Below are 20,950 nucleotides of genomic sequence, written 5' to 3'. Positions count from 1 at the left end.
ATTACTTTCTTCTGCTTACTTTGGTTTTAATTTGCTTTTCTTTTCTAGTTTTCTAAGGGAGAAACATAGATGATTGATTGCACCTCTTCTTGTTCTCTCTTTTTTCACATTCTGTATTTTTTTAAATTAGTGCATTATAGTTATATGTAATAGTGGGGATTTATTTTGACACATTCATAAGTAAATATCACATAGTTTGCTTCATTTCTTTTCTTCTCCTTCTCTGATTCCCTTCCTTTATCTTTTTGGTCTTCCTTCTATTTATTATTATTATTATTATTATATTATAATATTATTATTATTAGTAGTAATAGTAGTAGTAGTAGTAGTACAGGGAATTGAACCCAGGAGCACTTAACCACTGAGCCACATCCTTAGCCCTTTGTGTATTTTTATTTAGTGACAGAGTCTCACTGAGCTGCTTAGGGCCTTGCTAAGTTGTTGAGGCTGGTTTTGAACTCCTGATCCTCTTGCCTTAGCTTCCTGAGCCTAGTTATTTATTTTTAACTGGTGCATTTAGTTATATATAACATTGGAATTAAGTGTGATATATTTATACATGCACATATCTTAATTTGATCAACTTCATTCCCTAGATGACTGTATTTATGTGGATTTGTCTTTGAATTCTAGTCTTTTCTATTGGTCTTCATACTTATTTTTATGCCAATATATACTGTTTGCATTATATAGCTCTGTAGTTTAATTTGAGATCAGTTATTGTGATGCCTCTAGCATTACTCTTGCTGCTCTGGATTGCTTTGACTATTCTGGGTCTTTTATTCTTCCATATAAAATTTAAGATATTTTTCTAGTTCTGTAAAGAATGCCATTGGAAATTTGATTGGGACTGCATTGAATCTGTGGATGGCTTTTGGTAAAATGGCCATTTAAGATATTAATTTTACCTACCTATGATATTAATTATACCTGTACAGTCTTTCCATCTTCTAAGGTCTTCCTCTATTTCTTTCATCAGTGTTTTATAATTTTCATTGGAGAAATCTTTCATCTTTCTGGTTAGATTTATTCCCAAGTGTTTTTTTTTTTTTTTAGATAGTTGTGAATGGAATAGTTTTCTTCAGGTCCATTGTTAGAATATAAGAAAGCTATTGATTTTTGTGTGTTCATCTTGTAACCTGCTACTTTGTTGAATTTGTTTATCAGGGTTAGAAGTCTTATGGTGAAGTTTTGAGGTTCTCTAGAATTATATCATCAGCAGAGATATAATTTTCTTTTTTATATTCCTTTAATTTTCTTCTCTTGCTTGATTGCTGTGGCTAGAGTTTCAGGAACTGTATTGAGAAGGAGTGGTGTGAGTGGACATCTTTGCATTGTTTCCTGATTTTGGAGGAAATACTCTCAGTTTTTTCTGTATAGTATGATGTTGGCTTTAGCTTTGTCATGCATAGCCTTTAAAATGTTGAGGTGAATTTCTTCTATTTCTAGTATCTTAACTGTTTTTAACTGAATGGGTGCTGAATTTTGTCAGGGACTTTTTCTGCACCTATTGAGATGCTCATGTGATTTTGTCCTTGATTCTGTTTATGTGATGAATTACATTTATTCAGTTATGTACATTGAACCAATCTTCAGTCTATGGATTTGTTTGCCTATAAGATGAATTTCTTGCAAACAACATATTGTTGGGTCTTGTTTGCTAATTCACTCTACCAGTGTCTTAATGGAAAAGTAGAGACCATTTGCATTCAGAGTTATTATGGAAAGATGTTTATTATCTGGTCATTTTGGCTTGTTTCATGGTTTTAACTTGTCCTTAATTTTCAGTTGCTTAATTGTTCCAGATAGCTTCATCTATTTGAGAGTTCTGAGGCTTCTTTTTAAATTCTTTTTGTAGCATTTCCTTAAGTATTTTCTTTAGTGCTGGTTTAGTGGTCACAAATTCTTTCATTTCATCCTTGTTGTAGAAATTTTTAAATTTCCCTTTCAATTCAGAATGATAAACTTGCTGAATATAGCAACCTTGGCTGGCATTTTTTTTTCTCTCAGAGCTTGTATTACCTCATTCCAAACTCTCCTGGCTTTTAGAGGTTGAGTTAAGAAGTCTGAAATGAATATTGTTAGTCTACTCTAAAAGTGGTCTGATATTTTCTCATGCAGTCTTTTTAATACTCTGTCCTTGTTTTCTTTGTTAGACATTTTGATTGTGATGTGTCTTGAAGAGGTTATTTTTTGATCTTGCCTATTTGGGTTTCTGTATGTGTTCTGTATGTGGACATCCACTGCATTCCTAAGGTTCAATTTTTTTCTGCTCTCATCTTAATTAAAATGTTCTTAATGCCATTAGCCTGTATTCTATGCCCTTGTCTATCCTGATAACTCAGTAAGTCATCAGGATAGTTTTGTCTCTTAATGTTGTCTCAGAGTTCTTGTATATTTTGATCATGGTCTTATCTTTATTTTTCTTTAGTGTGTGTTGAGTGTTCCAGTTCAAATACCCTGTCCTTGAGGCCTGAGGACTGTTTTCAGTTCAATCTAGCTTATTGGTTATACTTTCAAGTGATTTTTAAAAATTTGATTTATTGTCTTCCATTTCCAGGACTTCTCACTGGTTTCTATTCAAAAATTGTTAGGGGATTATAACTTTTGTGGGGAGACATGATTGTTTCTTCATGGTTTCCAAAGTTTTGGACTCGTGGAGCTCTTGAGATGGATCCACTTTCTCTTTCATAAGGATGTTCATTGGTGTATAGTTGTCTCTTTTGTAATAAGTTGTTGGTATCTCTTGGCTTCAATATATAGGTTCAGTGCAATCCAAGTATTAATTTCAGATGCCAATGCCTCTCAGTTTGCCATTGCAGAACTGCTGAATTAATTAATTTTTATAGAGCAGCTATAACACTATGGCTTTTTTTTGAGCCATCCTTTTGGAATCTTTCTCTGATTTTGCTGTTGGTATAGATACCCAAGAGTGGGACCTGATGTTCCCCTCTAGTTATTTCTACTTGGAGTCCAGTCTTTGGCTTGGGGTTTTTAAAATCTCCTTTTTCTCTGTGTTAAAATATTGTTGAAGTTTGAGTAGGGTAACTTTTAGCCTGGGAAAGGGGTATTGTCACCTTACTGAGTTGTGGGTGTAGTCCCACTGTGGAAGCTCTACCCTTGAACTTGTAGTATACCAGTCATTTCCCAGCTCCTCTCAGAAAAATAAGAAATAAGCAACAGCAACAACAGTAATGATCGATTACAGCATTTGATTGGCACGTACACCATTAATTACCACAAAAAAAGGAGTGGCGGGGTCATCATTTAACAATAGCAACAACAATAAATAGCTGTAAATGAGATCCAGTATTAAAGTATGCAGCAGGTGTCAGCTATGCCCTCCCCACAGCATAACATGAATGATGGAGGCAGGAATTATTTAACCTAAATTATTATTAAAGATATAAAATTACAGTTCATTGAGAGAAAATGAAATAGGGTAAGAAGGTAAAAGAAAGTTTAAAATATTCACAAAGTGGGGCTGGGGTTGTGGCTCAGTGGTAGAGTGCTCGCCTAGCATGTGCGAGACCCTGGGTTCGATCCTTAGCACCACATAAAAATAAATAAATAAAATAAAGGTATGTGTACAACTAAAAAAAGAAATTTAAAAAAATATTCACAAGTGAACCCGAGGTACCGGCAGGAAAGAGATAGTCAGTGATGGCTATAAAGAAAGAGGAATAAAAAATAAAAGGAATAAATAATGAGGGGGGGAGGGAGAGAGCAAGGGAATTTGGTGAAGAGGGAAGAGAGGAGAGGAGGACTAATAAGAGAAACAAAAGCCAACAAATTAAAAGTTACACCAAAACAAGAAAAAAACCCTAACCCTCTAGAGTCAAACACAAGGCAAAATAACAAATGAATGAAGAAAGAAAGGGATGGGGGAGTGGAAGAAGAAGAAAAATGAAAAAAATGATAAAAATGAAGAGAGAAAAATAAATGTAAATATATATATGCGTGTGTCCATGAGTCAATTAGCTCAGATAGAACACCCATACACACACACACACACACACACCCCCACACACACCCCTACGTACATTCACACTCATGCTTGATGGTAAAAGGAGAAAAGAAGAAAAAATCTTAATGAAAAAATGAAAGGATTGTTCCCATGGAGGGGGTCAAAACTGCTGACAAGAGCAGATAGTCATTGCCTGTGCCATGTTGTCCTTTTCTCTGTTTCTTCTTGGACTGTGTCTCCTCAGGGAGAGCCAGGGCCAGGGGCTGTCAAGCCCATCTTCTTTGAGTTGCTCACTCAGTGCCAGCTGGAGTGGACTGGGACCCAAGTTGGTTGTTGTCACCCTCAGTTCGCTTCTTGCCAGGTTAAGGTAGGACAGAATGGGAGGTAGTGACCATTGGAATTTCGCCTGTGCAAACTAGGTAGATGTATTCCCAGGGGGGCAGATGCAGAGTCATGAACGTGAAGTTCAGGAACTGGCATTTTTTAGGCCAACCTTTCAAACTTTGTCATGAGGTGTCTGCTCTAGAGAGAATTGTTCCACTTGCCTTATTGTCTCTGCTGAGTGTCTGGATCTTGGGTAGCTTCCTGAGAACTCTGCTCTTGGATCAAGGGGACCAGCTTGCCAAGGCCCACCAGTGTGTTCTTGTCAAGATCAGATCCTGAGTAGATCTGCCTGCCTATCCAGTTTGAGTTCTCTTTGGCTAATCTTGCAAGTCGTCAAACCCAAAGGGAAAGTGAGAAGCGCTCTCTATCCCTGACCTGAGTCCCTTTTGTGCCTGTCTCAGTTGTGCCTTTCTACATGGACTCTGGATCTCATGGCAGGCACAGATAGGACAGTCCCTGCTCCACAGCAGGAAGCCACCACACGGTCACTTCAGAAGAGCATTCAGCATCAGCTCCTGGCTTTCCAGCCAGGAAGCACAGGGCACTCCTCACATACCAGCTCACTCGGCACTGCTTCTAAATCACTCAAGTTCAGAATACCTGCTGTTCCATGGTGACAGATTTTCTTGGCAGAGTGTCTCTCTTTCTACCTGGGTTGTTCTTTTCCTCTGCAGTGAACCAGATCCAGTATTATTATCAACTGGATTCCCAGGGGTTCTTTCCTGCCCTGTGTTTCTGTGTCTGTGATTCTGATATTGCTTTTGGGGGTATTCACTCGGTCACTTGCCTCGCTGGGAAGCAGTATTTCCATTACTTGAATCCTGAGCCATGGATGGACTAGAAATCGCGCCCTTCCTCTACTTGCTATCTTTCCCTCTTTTTTCTTTTTCTCTTATACAATACCTTTACTACTACGCATTCCCACTGTTAAACACTGCTTTCATTGCATCTCACACATTTTGATAAGTTGTGTGTTTCATTTTTATTCAGTTCAAAATATTTTGAAACTTCTCGAGTTTCTTTTTTCCCATTTGTTACTTGGAAGCATGCTGTGTAATCTCTAAGCATTTTGGAACTTTCCAGCTATCTTCTCTGTGATTTATTTCTAGTTTAATTCTATTCTGGTCTCCTACTTACGATCCTGATTATTTTTATTCATTTAATGTCACTTCCTTAAGAGGCCTTCTGTAATTATGTCACCTAAATGAATGGCTCCTGGTTTTATTATAATTACCTCTTCATTACACTTATACCATTTTATGATTATTATTTGTGTGGTTGTTTGATGTATTATAGTCTCCCACCCCAGAATGTAAGTACTTCAAGGACAGTAATCATGTGTGTTGTTCATCCAAATAATTCCTGGCCCCATGATTGAACAAATGAGTCTGTTTTGCTTGCAAATGCAGAGACTGTTCAAATATATTTGTCTCTTCTTTATTTCTTTCTCAACCTTCAATCCTGAATTTTCTAGCTCAAGTTCAATATTCCTCTAGAATATTCCATAGGTTACTCCAATTCAGCATGCTCCTGCAAATAAACTATCATCATCCTTCCTAGATTCATTAGTTCTTATAACTACTCTTCCTTTTCATTTCTGTTTATGACACAGATTTCTCAATATTACCTTTTGGATGTCATATTGCTGTCACTCTATGTATTTAATTATATGTTCCTTATATCCAGGTACCTCTGCTCTATATCTCACATTTTATTCCTTTCCCACTCTCATTGCTACCATCTTATCCCAAGACTAGACAAACCACCCCCTTTAGCTGCCTATTTAATCTCTCTTCTTTTATCTCCTAGCCATGCACATATTACTTGATTCTTTCTATTGACTAATCTTCCCCTAGGTCATAGCTTACTACTGCTTTCTTCTTTTCCATTTATTTTCAATGTTTTCCTTCTACTGCCACCAGTTCACTTCTGGGACCTTCCACTAAATAGTAACCATAATAATTTATCTGTAGGATCAAACCTTTTGTTTCCCAAGTTTTAAACAATGAGCATGCATTGCTTTTATAAATGAAATGAATTTGTTATTAAAAGCAATTTAGTCTTGGCTCAAGGAGAGTACTCTGGATGAGGTGATTTGGGGTGCTGAGATTTTGGAAAGTTGATTGGAAATTAAATGAACCAATGTGAACAAAATAGAATCACAAGCAGAAGGAATGGGGATATAGCAGGAAGTATGTTTAAGGGTGTCAGTTCATTCTGGCTGACACCCTTAAACTGAGGTGAAAAACACCTGTGGAATAGTGTTAGAAGATGAGGGTATAAGTTCAGGTTAAAACCAAGTGTTAGCTTATTCTGAAAGTTGGGAGAGGAGCCATTGAAGAATTTCATGAGAAATAGCTCAGTGTTGGGCTTATCCTTTGAAAGTTGGTTTTAGTGTCAACGTGGCAGATTATCCAGAGAAGGCAGGATCTGGCCACGTAATGGAAGGCCAAGCTTGGGATAACAAGAGCTTAAGCAAGGAAGGAGATAGGATGATGGAAGAGGGGAGACATTCAGAGATTTAAGAAGCAGATCCTTGAGGACTGAACATTTGATTGGATGTGGGCAGGAGAGGGAGTTTAGAATGACGTCTGGTTATCTGAAATGATCACTAAGTATAATGAGGTCATTTCCCAAGACAGAAGATATTTATCTTAGAAGAGAATTCTAGACTAGAAACATAGATCTGGGGTTGTCACTGGGTTAAAGTAAATGTCCTTGAAGACTGGGTAAAAAGAACAGATTGCAAAGGATGGAGTCCTGGCCCTCATCATTGAAGGAGCAAAGATAAGGAGAAGTGCCCCTGATGGGGACTGAACAGAATAGCCTTGTATATATTACAAAGACCATGAAAAACAGAAGATATGGGTATTTTAGAAGGAAGGTTAGCAGTATCAAATATCTTAGAGAAGCCAGGAGGGATAATAAGTGAAATATACTCATTTCATTTTGATCAAAGAAAGTTCACTGCAGCTTGATCAGCATCAGTACCTGGAATAGGTACTGGTAGATGGCAGGTTGTATTAGTTTTCTGTGGCTGCTATAACAAATTATCATAAACGTGGTGGCTTAAAATGACAGAAATTTTTCTCTTGCAGTTCTGGAGGCCAGGATTCCCAAATCAAGTTATCAGCGGGGTTCATTCCTTCTGGAAGCTCTGAGGAAAATCCATTTCATGCCCCTCCTCTTCTTCTAGCTCCTAGTGGTGGTCAGCCTTGGCGTTCCTTCCTTATGCATGCATCACTGCAGTTTCTGCCTCCATCTTCATCTCACCTTCTCTTGTCTTTCTCTGTGTCTTCCTTATTTTTATAACCTGTCATGAAATTTGGGGCACTGCCTAAATCCAGGATGATTTCATCTAATGATTCTTAATTATATTTGCAAAGATACTTTTTCCAGGTAAGGTCACATTCACAGGTTGAGAGGCTGAGGGTGGACATGTCTTTGGAGGAAGGCTCAATTCAACCCACTATTCCTGGTGAGGAATGAATGGGCTGAAATGATTAGGGATGATGAGCATAAATTCAGCCTTTCAAACAGTTTGAATTAGAAGAATAGAAAGGGAGAAATTCTAAAAAGAATGTGAGGTCCAAGGCAACTCTCCAGAGACATAGGGAAGTACTGGAACAGATGCAATTGTCATGTTGTCAGAAGCACATATAGATAGAAGGTTACCTCTTTATGAAAAAGAATTCAAACTTATGGACATAAAGGTGGGTACCAAATAACTCTTTGCTAAGGTGAGAGAGAACTCACAATACATGACTACTACAGCCTTAGAGGCTCAGGTGCCTTTTTTCTAAGATTTCTTTTGGCTATTTAGCAGATTCTCATATAGAAATTCTTTCTGGTTGTAACTCAGCTTTCCCCCTCCACTGAGCATACTCTACCTCCCAGCAGTGCTTGGCACTTTGGGGGATTCAAGCTGGGGGCAGTGGGTGGCAGAGTATAGGTGGTGGGGAGGGTGGCTCTGAAATGAAGCTTCATCAACTTTATGGTAAACCCACCAGTGAGCAAAGATGTATGTTGCTAGGGGCAGGGTGGAGTGTTGATTGAGAGAGAGAAATACATGGTGGATGAATTGAAGTTCCTAGGGAAATCATATGGGTTGAAAGCAGAAACAAAGGGGATATATTACCCATGGACAGGACAGAAGAGGGACACTTGGACCCTTGAGGTAGGTAGGATGGATTGAATAAGGCCATGGATCACTTTGTATGGGAATGGACAGGAAGACAAGTTATTGTTTAATGGCCTCAAATGGAGTGAAATAGAGAGCAAAGTCATCCGATGGAATAATTGGCTTAGGCTGTTGAGGAGGGAGGAGAAATTTGAAGATGTTCTAAGGATAATTGATGTGACAAAAATGGATACAGAATAATTCCTTGGAGAACCAGAGGAAGTAGAAAATCACTGCCTTTGGCTCAGTTAGTGTGGAAGGCCAAGGTCACCTTGAATCAAGGTCATGGACTTGCTTGGTCCATGTGATGCATGGTTGTGATCAGGACTATGAGTACTTTAGATTTAGAAAGAAGTGCATTTAGATCCCATATCTGTAATGAAATGGCTGAAGACCACTTGGCTGCTTCCTTAACATCTTTGAACATTGGCCTTTTCAAAAGATAAAAAGGAGATATTATTCACCTCTTAGTTTGTTTTAAAAAACTTGTCCTTTCATGATCAACATTCCAAGCATCCAGAAAAATAGTTGCCTCTCAAGAGCCTCTGTCAAACCTAGATCCCCTCCCCTGGCTTCCTCTTGTGCTCACTGACACAGTATCTGCCTCTATTCACGATCTCAGTCCAGTGCCATAGCTTACTCCAGAATAATCCTGGGTTTGAAGGGGCCTGCAGGAGAAAGCTGGTTTTCAATGATGAATTAGCCCATTTTAACTGAGCCCATCATGTTATAGTTTTGTGAAAAGCCCATTTGGAGGGCAATAACAGGTGATACCTGGTTACAAAAAGCTGGTTGCTCTTTTGGCCAGGCTTTCCAAGTAAAAGAAGTTGGATGTGCTTCCTCAGAAGTGATTCAGATGCTTCCCGGTTGAATTCAGTGCCTTCCTTTAAACAGTATCTTTCCTTCCATGACCTTGACTCAATTTTATTGTCACATAAATTCCCTTTCTTGTAAATATGGCTATGGACATCACAGTCATTGGGGAAAGAAAGTGTGATTGCTCTGCTGGCTTTAGGAAGTGAGCCTGAGGATTACGTGGCACAGACTACAAATGATTTTTGCAGGTGTGTTTACAGTTTGCTCATTTACATCTACATGTCGTAGCTCTCTGGTAACAACTTTCTACTAGCCTGAGCATAGCAGACAGCACGGGATGACTGTGCCACTGGATAAAATTTGCTTTTTCTTCTGATTTTTATCATACCAGTACTGCAAACAAATTTGATTTATCATTTATATATATTGAATTCCTTGAAAGTTGAGTGAAGGAAGAAACCGCTTAGAATTTATAATAAAAATAATAAACTGCTAGGTGCTGTGGTGGATGTCTGTAATCCCAGCAGCTTGGGAGGCTGACATAGGAGGATCACAAGTTTAAATCCAGCCTCAGCAAATTAGCATGGCCCTCAGCAGCTTAGCAAAATCCTGTCTCAAAATTTAAAAACAAAAAACAACTTTAAAAAGGGTTGGGGATATGGCCTCTGGTTAAATACCTGTGGGTTGAATCCCTGGCACCAAAATAATAATAATAACAACAACCACAATTAATGCTGTGTGCTTTCCAGGGGTCAGGCATTCTCTAAGCACTTTAATATAAAAAAATAAATAACCTGATGCTGTGTGCTTTCCAGGCATTCTCTAAGCACTTTAATATAAAAAATAACCTGATGAAGTAGATTTATAAAGAAAGTGGAAATTGAAGAAGCTAAGCAATTTCCCCAGGTTTAAGAGTGCCTTAGTCTATTTGATCAGCTATAACAAACTACCGTAGACTAGATAGCTTATAAATAATAAAAGATTGTTCCTTATAGTTCTGGAAGATGAGAAATCCTAGATCAAAGTGCTGTTAAATTCAGGGTCTGGTGAGAGCCCACTTTCTGGTTCATAGGTGGCCATGTCATCATGTGGTGGAAGGGGCAAGAGAGTCTCTACTCCTCTTATTAACTATTCCTCTTATTAAAGGGCACTAGTCCCATTCATAAGTGCCCCACCCTCATGACCTACTAGCCTCCAAATGCCCCACTTCCTAATACATTACCCTGGAGGTTATGTTTTCGTACATGTAGTTCTGGTGGACACAAACATTCAGAGCTAGAAAACAACAGAGTTGACAACCCAGGCAACCTAATTCCAGAATCCATCTTCTTAACCACTGCACCATACTGATGATACTTTCTATATGGCTACAAGTATAGCCACAGTTTAACTGAAAATAGAAATTAATTCTAGTAAAGGACAGTTAGTACAACCTGGGAATCATGCTTAGGTAGTTTAGTATAGAGAGTCAAAATTTAATGTCTGCATCCTCCCTGGGAGGGAGACTACTAAGGTGTGTTCTGTGAGTGGAGAGGGCTGGAGAACTGGAACATGCCTGCTCATTATGAAGGAAGCAGCTGTGGTAATGTTTCTTTCTTTTTTTTTTTTTGTCAATCCCCAAATCTGGATTTTAATGTGAGACTTTCAGTTCTTAAAATTACCTTGCTATTAATAACTGTGCTTTATGAACGAATGATTAAATTGTACTGCTGTGTAATATACACAAGGTTTTCCTGCAGAAACCATTACACCCCCAAGCTCTGGGGCTTACACAATTAAAGGTTACTTCTCATGAATGCTACTTGCCCAACAGTTCAGTGGGTCTCTGCTCTTTGGATGTCCCAGAGACTCAGGCTGATAGGCTTTATTTGAACGCATTTTTTATACAATAATAATAAGGGATACAGATTGTTTAGGCTCCTATTTCATTAGTCAAAGACAGTGAACACTTGTAACTTCTAGCAGGTGTGGGGAAGTGTGGTCCTTCCCTGGGCTGAAAGAAAGAAATGTTTATGAATATCCCTAATGACTACCACAACTCCATGCATTCTGATTTTTAAGCCTGAAATGTTAGAATTTTTCTTAGATAAAATCCAGTTTTCTCAAATCTGAAGCAGAAGTTGATTGAAAAAAATTGGTTTCAAGTATTAAATTAGATCTATCTGGAAAATTCATGTTTTGCTTAATTTGGATTAATGGCACTTATTTAAACATTCTTTTCTTTTAAGAAGCTGATTAGGAAATCATGTAGGAACTGTGAAATACTTCTTACCCCAAATTATGATTTCTAGATGAATGTTTAATTCAAAACACCCTGCTCATATATTTAAAATATTTGTTTATGTTACCCTTATCTTGTAACTTGTCTTATTAACTACACTGTAAGATAAGAGTCTTATTAATTTATACTCAGCACTGAAAATTGTTATTTATTAGATATTAATACATTTTATTGGTATGCTTATCCATTAGAGTTTATAAATCACTGTAATTAGATATCCTGACATCAGGAGATGGCACAGAAGTTGAAAATGTTTCAGGCAATTTCATGAAAGTTGCTTGTTGTTGATTATGGTGGGCTATGACAGCCAAAATTCAGTCATCCTTCAATTTCAAGGGCAGTTCTGGGATATACTCTATGAATCACAAGGCAACCGAACTTTCTTTTCTAATACCATTTTTCTGTGATGTTTTCATATGCTTTATTTGGCTGTAAGATTTGGATGAATTTTAACTTTAAAAAACTTATGAAGCAAGTATAAGTGATCAGGGAGGAATTTGATTGCCTGAGATTTTGCAAGACCCTGAACGCTCTTCAAAACAAGCCCATCCTAGCTCCTAAACCCACACCCTTCCTGGATGACCAGATAGAGGGTGATTCTCATTCTCATGAAATGCAAAGTGCTCAGGGACATGGATTTGTGAGGACACAGCTTGGCCCAGGAAGAGTATTTCTATAATTTCATGGTAGAATTATTCCCCTTGGAGAAAGTTGTATGAACACAGTTACTCACTGGTCAAATCCCAACCATGCAAGTATGTTTCCAAAATCAATCACTCTTAAGTTGTTCCACATGTACTTGTAAATATTCAAATAATGACCCATATGACTGAAACCTTTGCTGTCCATCTGCTGATCCTCAAGGTGGAGGAAGGTATAATAACAGCATTAAGATTTTGGTGTCAGATGACCTGAGTTTAAAAACCAATATTGACACCATATCCTTGCTGTGTAATGTTGGCAAGTCATTTAACCTCAGTAATGTTTCAGAGTCCTCATTTGTAATGTGGAGATAGAAGGTAGCACTTAAATCATACGATTGTTGTGAAGATTCAGTGAAATAACGTGTACATCACATAAGGCATGCCAGGTACCTGGTAAACATTCTATAAAAAACAGTTATTATTAATATTTTATTAGTTTCTTTATAAAATCATGTAAGCAGAGTCAAAGGATCTCAAAAGTAATTGGATTCAGCCACCCATCCAATAATTTAATCCCCTCTATGTTTTTTCCCGCCAAGAAGTCTCTGACTTTTTAAACTTTCTCATATCGAACTAAATTATGCTTAAATTTATAGCTTTCACCGGTTTGGAAACATAAAGAACAAATGGAGACCCTTTCCTCATGACAGATCTTTGTGAATTTGAAAATATCTCTAAACACAAGCTATTCCCTAGAGCTCCTTGGAACTTTTCCTACTTCTCCCTGAAAATTTCATTTCATGTTTCTCCTTCCCTTCAACACTAAGTTTTGGAAAGAATAGTCTCTAGATGTGGTTTGAACTTCCTCCAGTCTTATTTTCTCTTCAACACCTTGGGTGTAGAGTCTGATTCAGCACCTCCTTAAATCAAAGCACAGGGGCTAGCCTGCAGTCAAAAAAAGTGGAATGCAGAAGTAACTAATAAAATTGACCTTTTGTTCAACCCTTTGTCATGTGTTAATAATTACACTGAGAGTTTTGCATATATTTTCTCGTTTAATCTTTGCTAGGCTTCTGTGAAGTACACATTTGCATTATTATCTCTGTTTTACTGTTGAGGAAAATCAGTCTCTGAGAGTCTGAATGGTCCTGTGCTTTTAAAGGCATAGTGGGTGAGTCAGGATGCATACATGGCCCTCTGCCTCTACAGTTTCTGGACTTAAAACCAGGTTTACAAATGTAAAGTTGGATGAGCATGGGAAGCAGAAATAAATAGTCGTATCAGTTCATTTTGCACACATAATGTAAAAGATTTGTGAAATATATATAAATATAAAACTCAACTTTTTTCTTACAAAGAAGGCTCACAGTATAGAAAATAACACATACATCCACGTGCTAAATAACTCTGAAAACTGGAAAATAACAGTGTAAACATATAAGACATCTATTCAAAAATTGTTCATAAATATATAGATATAATGATATAAAAGTGGAGATATGCAGGCAAAGACATAGATAATGATAAAAAGGAGATGTAAAAATATAGAATAAAGATACAGATGCATAGATGTAGAATATGGGTAGCTGTAGAGAGCACAGACAGAAGGATGTATACCAGTTTCAGATAGCGGCTGTTTGGGGGAGGAAATGAGAGAATGGACCAACTTTGGGGATAGGGAGATAAAAAAAATGGTGGGGAGACAAAGAGGAAACAGCTATAATGCTTCTTTTTATTTTATATACTTAAAAGTATCTGGATAAAATATAAATAAAAAAAGAGCAGGGTTAGAGGGTCAGCTTCATTTCTTTTATGGTCCTTGCATAAGAATTATATAAATGACATACCTAAGATTTTCTATGATGTTTTCATAAAGGGGAGACTTTCTCATAGTTGTGCCTCTGTGATTTCACCTGCTTTTGACCACTTGGTCCTTCCTTTGCAGGCAGTGGGCTGCGATCGGCAACTCGGGAGTGACGCTAAGGAGGACAACTGTGGTGTCTGTGCTGGAGATGGCTCCACCTGCAGGCTGGTGCGGGGACAGTCAAAGTCGCATGTTTCTCCTGAAAAACGTAAGTTTTGAAACCCAAAACCTTGTTGCCCTAGAACAAGATATATTTTAGACTATTACTAGAATAGCAATTTCCTAATTCTGACAGCTTCTTTTAGTTAGAAATAGCTTTGATTTTTTTAAGTCAAATTTCATTCTAAAAGTATAACCATAAGTTGGGTTCCTATTATCTCTTTGAAGACTGACCATTTCATGAACCTTTGCCAATAGAGTATTGCTATTTTAACAACATTTGCTGATTTTTCAGGTAAATTGTGAAGCAATACATTCTTTTATTTGCCTTTCTTTGATTGATAACAAGATAGAAAATATTGTATCATATTAATTTCCCCTTTTATTTTTCCATTTGCTATTGAAATCATTTATCCGTTTTCCTATTTGTTAATTGTTTCCTTTGGTAAACTTGTAATACATCATACCTATTTCAAACGTGCTTTCCAGTTTTTCATTTGACTTTCATTTTTGTTTGTGTTTATGGTATCAATAGTTTCTAAGTTTTATTTACTCAGAAGTTTCCATCTTCTCATTTCAGTATGATCTGCCTTTTATTAGTCCTTTAATTAGTCAGTGGTCAGTAAACTTTCTGTGTTGAGGGCCAGCTAGTTAATATTTTAGGCTTTGCAGGTCATAGCCCAGCTATTTGACATCACCACCGAGTGCAAAAGTGCCCACAGACAACCTGTATACAAGTGGGCGTGACTGTGTTCCCATAAACTTTATTTGCAAAACAGGCCACAGGGACTTCAGGGAGGGGTCTGAAGACTGGGATTCTTTCTTGCCAGAGCAATCAGCTCAAAGTGAATCATTTCTACATGGATTTAAGGGGAGAATCTCTATCTACACTAAGTCAAGGGGAGCAAGTCTCTGTCTACATTGGCTCAAGGAAGTGAGTCCCCATTTATACTGGCTCGAAATGGGAGCAGAGGATACTCCTGGTGGATCCAGATGTGCTCCTGGCTGTAATCCTTACAGAGAAGCCTGAGTCAGTTTGCACACCTCATTCCTGCAGCCAGTTTCCACACCTCACTGTTCCACACCTGACAGATCCACACCATGACACCAGGATTCACAGAGCTCAAGGTCCTCTGGCTGTCCACTGGTTTTTGTCTCTTTCATATCTCCATTTTCATTGGCGTCACTGAATCTAGCATATTTATGCTTTCCTTTCATTACAGCCACTTTTTTCCCTCCCTCTTTCCCTCCCTCCCTCTCCTTCTCTCTCCCTTCCTCCCCGTCCCTTTCTTTCTTTCTTTTGAATGCCAACCCACAGAAGCATGGCATACAACAACACAGCTGTTTTATGCAGGTGGTGATCCTTCTAGTCTCCCACTTCTAGCCTTTGCTGTTGTCATGGGGTTGTCCTGTGGAGGGTAAGATTTTTTCTGACTTGGCACCTTGGGAGGACTTACTGCTCTCTATGCCCCATCTACTCATGATCCTCCAGGAGCTGAGCCTGGGGAACACAGGGTCACACTGTGAGGCCATGCTGGGAGTGAGGTCCATGTGCACAGGGAGCAGAGGTGAATGGTAGGCATGATGGCCCTTCCATTGCCCTTATACAGTGACTGCTTGACCTCCTCAGGCAGCTGCTGCTCACAGGGCAAGGGGAAGGTGGGAAATGCAGGCTCACAGGCACCCTCTTTGGATGGACAGGGAAAGGATCTGCAGACCCTGGGCAAGGCCCAGTCCTCCAAAGTACAAATTTTACCTGGAACATGCAGCCTGCCCCCTGAGTTTTCTGGTGCTGAAGTATCAGGTATGTAGCCATTACCTCATCCTTTTTTTGATTTTCCAGGGACACCCAAGTATTACATGGATAATAACCCATGTCAAGCATGATTATCGTAATTGCAGAGTCTGAAGTGTTTGGGGAATGGCTCACTAGAATAATTGGGTGAATATTCCTCACCCTGACTCAGCTATGGGTGCCCATGATTTGCATGGGGTCCACCATCAGAATTTGATGAGGCTCTGTGCTCCCTTGGCAATGCGCAGGAGAATGTCATACCTTATGTGCATGATCTGCTCCTTCAGCTACTTAATGGTGGTCCCCCTAAATGGGGGTCTCTCTGTGACCATAAAATACAGACTACACCAAGGCTCCAGACTTCAGCCAGGGAAAGAGGGGGGAGTCATATTCTTACCACTGGATGACTTCAGGGCAAGGTTCAGGAGAGAATACCAAAATTTGTTCAGCTTCTGCCCAGCTGTGCACCTGGTACTCAGGCTGAAGTTGATGAGTTTGATGTTGCCTCTGGCATCCATCTGGTTTTCTTCGCCTTCAGCTCTTGATGCACAATGCCCTTCTCATGGCAGTAGTGCATGGTGCTTGCAATCTGCTTGAATAGTCTCCAGGCCTCTTCCTCCTACTAGTCTCTTAGATGTGGTGCCATACATAGCTGTTTTCCACCTGCATGCTCCATGATAATATAATTATTTTCCATGGGCTCAATGACCTGAAAGAGCTGGATCACATTTTAGTGTTCCACAGTCATTAGTATATCTGGCTTAGATAAAACAGGAAGTTCTTTTCTACCACCCCTGTACTGGTGAAAAGGTGACAGACTAGATTTACCTGGCCAAAGTCCCCCTGCCTGATGTGTCTCAGGGCCTGATAATGGACCGTGAAGGTATTCTCATAGCAGGAGTTGGCTCCTGCAGCACCACACTACTCTGACTACTCTTACTACACCAACTAAGGATGCTAGATAAAACAGCAGCGACAACAAAACAACACACATACATACACACCTAGACCCCACAAAACAAAACAGAAACCCAAATCAAATAATGAATATCAAAAGACCACAACCACCAAATGCTCTATCTGGGAGTTTGATGGGTCACCATCAAGTGCTTCCTGTATTTATGGACAAAAGAGCCACAGCCAGCCCTTTACATTCCTGTAATATGTTCCTTGAGTCAGTGTAGTGAGGATTCACTTGCCTTCGGTCATTGTAGATGGAGACTTGCTCCTCTTAGTGTAGATGGAGATTCTCCCCTTAACCAGTGTAGCCATGATTCAGTTTGAGCTGGTTGCTTTGGCCAGAAGGAATCTCTTTCCTAATCTTTAGGCCCCTCCCAGAGGTCTCTGAGGCATATTTTTGCAAATGAAGTTTTATTAGGACACACCATGTCCACTTATTTACAGGTTGTCTGTGGTGTTTGAAATTCCCTCATGGTGGCTTCTTGTGAGGTCAGAACAAAACATGGCCCAGTTATACCTGTAACCCAGGACCTTTTCAACTTTCAAAATGAGAATTAGAAAGGACTCCAGAAGCTTTTGCTTCAGTGGATTATGGAGACTTCTATTTCCTTTGTTTAGGAATGAAAAATTGTAGGATACTTAAAAACAAACAAAAGGCTGTAGCAGAATTTGGCCTTTAGGTTGTAGTTTGTTGAGACTCCTAATTTGAAGGGGGAAATTATTGTGCATATGTTCTGCTGGTGCATTTATGGTTTTGTTTTTGTACTTTTAAATTTTATTCATTTGAATTTATTTTGATGTGACTTATGAAGTAGGAATCTTATCCCCATGTGGTCAGAATATTACAGGAGGGGAGGGGAGAAGAGGAGGGAGGATCTTCTAGGCACAGGAATCATGAAGTTCCTAGAGGAAAACCACGCTCTTTTGAGGAGGTACTGATATTGGCTCAGGCCTGAGGGCACATTGAATAGAGTGGAAGATAGAACAGAACGGCATCAGGAGTCAACCATGCAACCCTTCATTGTTGCACTCTGTATCTCGAGTTAAGTGGAGTCATGACAGCAAGTTAGGCAGCAGAGTGACACAGTTAGACTTGTGTTTTAGTAAAAAAAAAAAAAAAAAAAAAATTCTGGCCGAAGATGGAGGTTAGGTTACTTGTGCGGTGAATCTGGAAGCAGGAAGTCCAAATAGGAAGCTTTCTGTAAAATATTCCAGGATGTTTGCAATAATGAGGCTTTGGTCTAAGGGTTTGTTAATTCTTTGAATGAAGACTAAAAGATCAAAGGAAGGAGCTAGGATGAAACAAATCTCTCAGCCTGTGCAGCACATTCAAGCTTATTTGTGTCTTTTCTAAGAAATGTGGGGTGAGCAGTCGGCTGAGAAGCTGTTCTATGATATCTTCTCTCTCCTCATCCTGAGAGGGTGGCTTTCATCTCTGTAGCTACAGAGTCATTACTAAACATTTAGACACTACAGCCACATCCCAGATAAGGAAGAAGTTAGTAACAAAGATCTTCCAATATTGTGTCCTTTATCCAGGAAGGGAAGTCTTCCACAGGGCCTTTTTGGCCTCCTCAACCAGAGATATAGCACCTGCACTTGACACACTTGCTTCTAAGTGGGTGGGAGGCCCCACACTCAGCATTCCCTTCCTTCTGTCATTGCTGATACTGATATAATGCTTTATAATTCCCAAAGTTCTCTTCAGGCATATAATATCAGTTGATTCCATCAGCATTCTTACATTATAGTCTTCACATTGTCAAACCCATTTTTAACAGCCAGAGATGGTAAGAAACATCTTACACAATTATATTATGAAATACAATATAGGAAAGCAGCTAGGACTTTGAGATTCTGGACTAGACTGCCTGGGTTTCAATGCTGGATCTGCTGCTTCCCAGATGTGTAAGTGGGGCAAGTTATTTAACTTCCATGTGTACTTTGGTTTTCTCATTTTAAATGGGGACAATAACAATAGTCATTACAAACTGGGAATAACCACAGCACTGTCTTGGTAGAGTTGTTGTCAGGACTGCATAAATCAGCCCATGCTGGGTGTGCCACATGTGTTGGCACCTAAAGATGCTCAGTAAACACCAGCTATATTTTTATTAGAGACATTACTCACTTGGGTACCAAGGGGCGTCATACCTCTTACATAACTTAAATGTAGATATTTGTAAACAGTTTCAAATAAATAATAGGTTTCTTTTAAAATATTTTTTAAATTGTAGATGGACACAATACTTTTATTTATTTTTATAGTGTGGTGCTGAGGATAGAACCCAGTGCCTCACACGTGCTGGGTAAGCACTCTACCACTGAGCCATAACCGCAGCCCCTGCAGATTGTTTTTAAAGAGAGCTACTGATAGGTATGGAAGCATGGACATTAGAGTATCACAGAAGAGGGAACTAACAGTAGGAGAAACCAAAGTTAGAGGAAGAACTCAGATCAGGGGAAGACAGTTGAAGTGACAGGCTGTTCTATAAAGAGTGAATTCAGGAAGGGGCCCTGGGTAAGAGAACCAAGGGGTAATGTCACAGGTTTCTCTGCAGGCTGGGGAAGTGCCTGAAGTTAGCAATGGCCTTAAAAAGTTTGGAAATATCATCAGAGAGCACTTCATTTTGTCAGGGTCCAAGAGAGAATAGAAATCAAGATAATTTGAATTGAACCAGGATAGAAGCTGAGAGAGGAATTGTGTCAAGAAACCCGTTCTTTCTGGAGAAGTGTGGAGAGGAGGTCCTAAAATGGAAAGAGGTGGGACGGAGTGCACTATTGGCTGAGGGGTCCAGCCTATTCATACTTCACAGTTCCTTGCTCTTGGTAAAGACCTTCATATCCTCTCAGTCTCCACCCCCCTCCCCGCCTCTCTCTTCCCCCTCCCTCCATCCTTCCCTCCCTCCCTCCCTCTCTCATTCTCATTGAATTTCAGCATTTGGATTATATATTCTTATAGATCCTTCTGAGAATCTGTTGGAAGTTACGCATTTCCTATCCAGGAAAAATGCACTTATGCACTTAAGCCCCAACTTTGTCATTCTGTTTGTTTGTTTGGTGGGAAGGTTCTTAGACTCCTGATGCCCATTTAGAGCACTCCAGGTTAAGAACCTCTAAGATGGCCAGGCATTGTGGTGCACACCTGTAAATCCCAGTTCCTAAGGAGGCTGAGGTAGGAGGATCCTATGTTCAAGGTCAGCCTGGGCCACTTAGCAAGATTCTGTCTTGAAGTTAAAAATAAAAGGGTTGGGGAGAGTAACTCAATGGTAGAGTACCCCTAGATTCAATCCTCAGTACTTCCACAATATAAAAAAAATTCCCCTAAAATGTGTAACATTTTTTTTTATCAGTTTCTAGAAAGAAAGGGAAACTAGAATGCTCAGACAGATCCTTCAATTCAAGGGAGTGAGTGACATGGCGTAAGCCGGGGGCATCCCTCAGGACACTGGCATTTCATCAGGTTCTATATGTGTATGCTGGGGCTGAGGCTAAAAGTAGCAAAGATTTCTGCCTGCATGAAAACATGGTGCTCTGAGTTCTTGATTCTCATTACAGCCCCTTCATGTCTGTTACCACTCTGAAACAGGCCAGCTGAAGCCGGTTTTGGCTGGGATTTTGCAGAGGCCATATGGAAGCACTTCCCTATAATCATGCTTTGTGTGAAAGAAATGTGGGAAATGAAGCCACATCTCCCCCTGAGTGTGCATCACCGGGGCCTGCGGGGTCCACGCAGCTCCTACGACTACACCTTGCCAAGAAGTCATTCCTGCCTTCCCTGGGACTCTCCCTGAGTCAGGCCATGGCAGTGAGATGCTATTGGCACGGCCCCACGCTGGAGAAAGTGCACAAGGCTGCACACAGGATACTGTTTCCATTGTGCAGGGAGGCAGACACAAG

The 20,950-nt window shown here is 39.5% G+C and overlaps 1 protein-coding gene across 2 annotated transcripts in view; it reads left to right on the top strand.

Moving 5' to 3' along the window:
- Adamtsl3 (ADAMTS like 3) overlaps positions 1 to 20,950 on the top strand; it is a 321,518-nt gene that overhangs the window by 127,154 nt on the left and 173,414 nt on the right. For both annotated transcript variants that reach the window (XM_071608576.1, XM_071608575.1), the window contains exon 7: positions 14,218 to 14,344. In XM_071608576.1, the coding sequence (XP_071464677.1) occupies positions 14,218 to 14,344 (127 nt within the window). The remainder of the gene's footprint in view (positions 1 to 14,217; positions 14,345 to 20,950) is intronic.

This window comes from Marmota flaviventris, chromosome 2 (genome assembly GCF_047511675.1).
Source record: "Marmota flaviventris isolate mMarFla1 chromosome 2, mMarFla1.hap1, whole genome shotgun sequence".
In the NCBI taxonomy this organism is placed as follows: Eukaryota; Metazoa; Chordata; class Mammalia; order Rodentia; family Sciuridae; genus Marmota; species Marmota flaviventris.
This window is presented reverse-complemented; position numbering and strand designations above follow the sequence as displayed.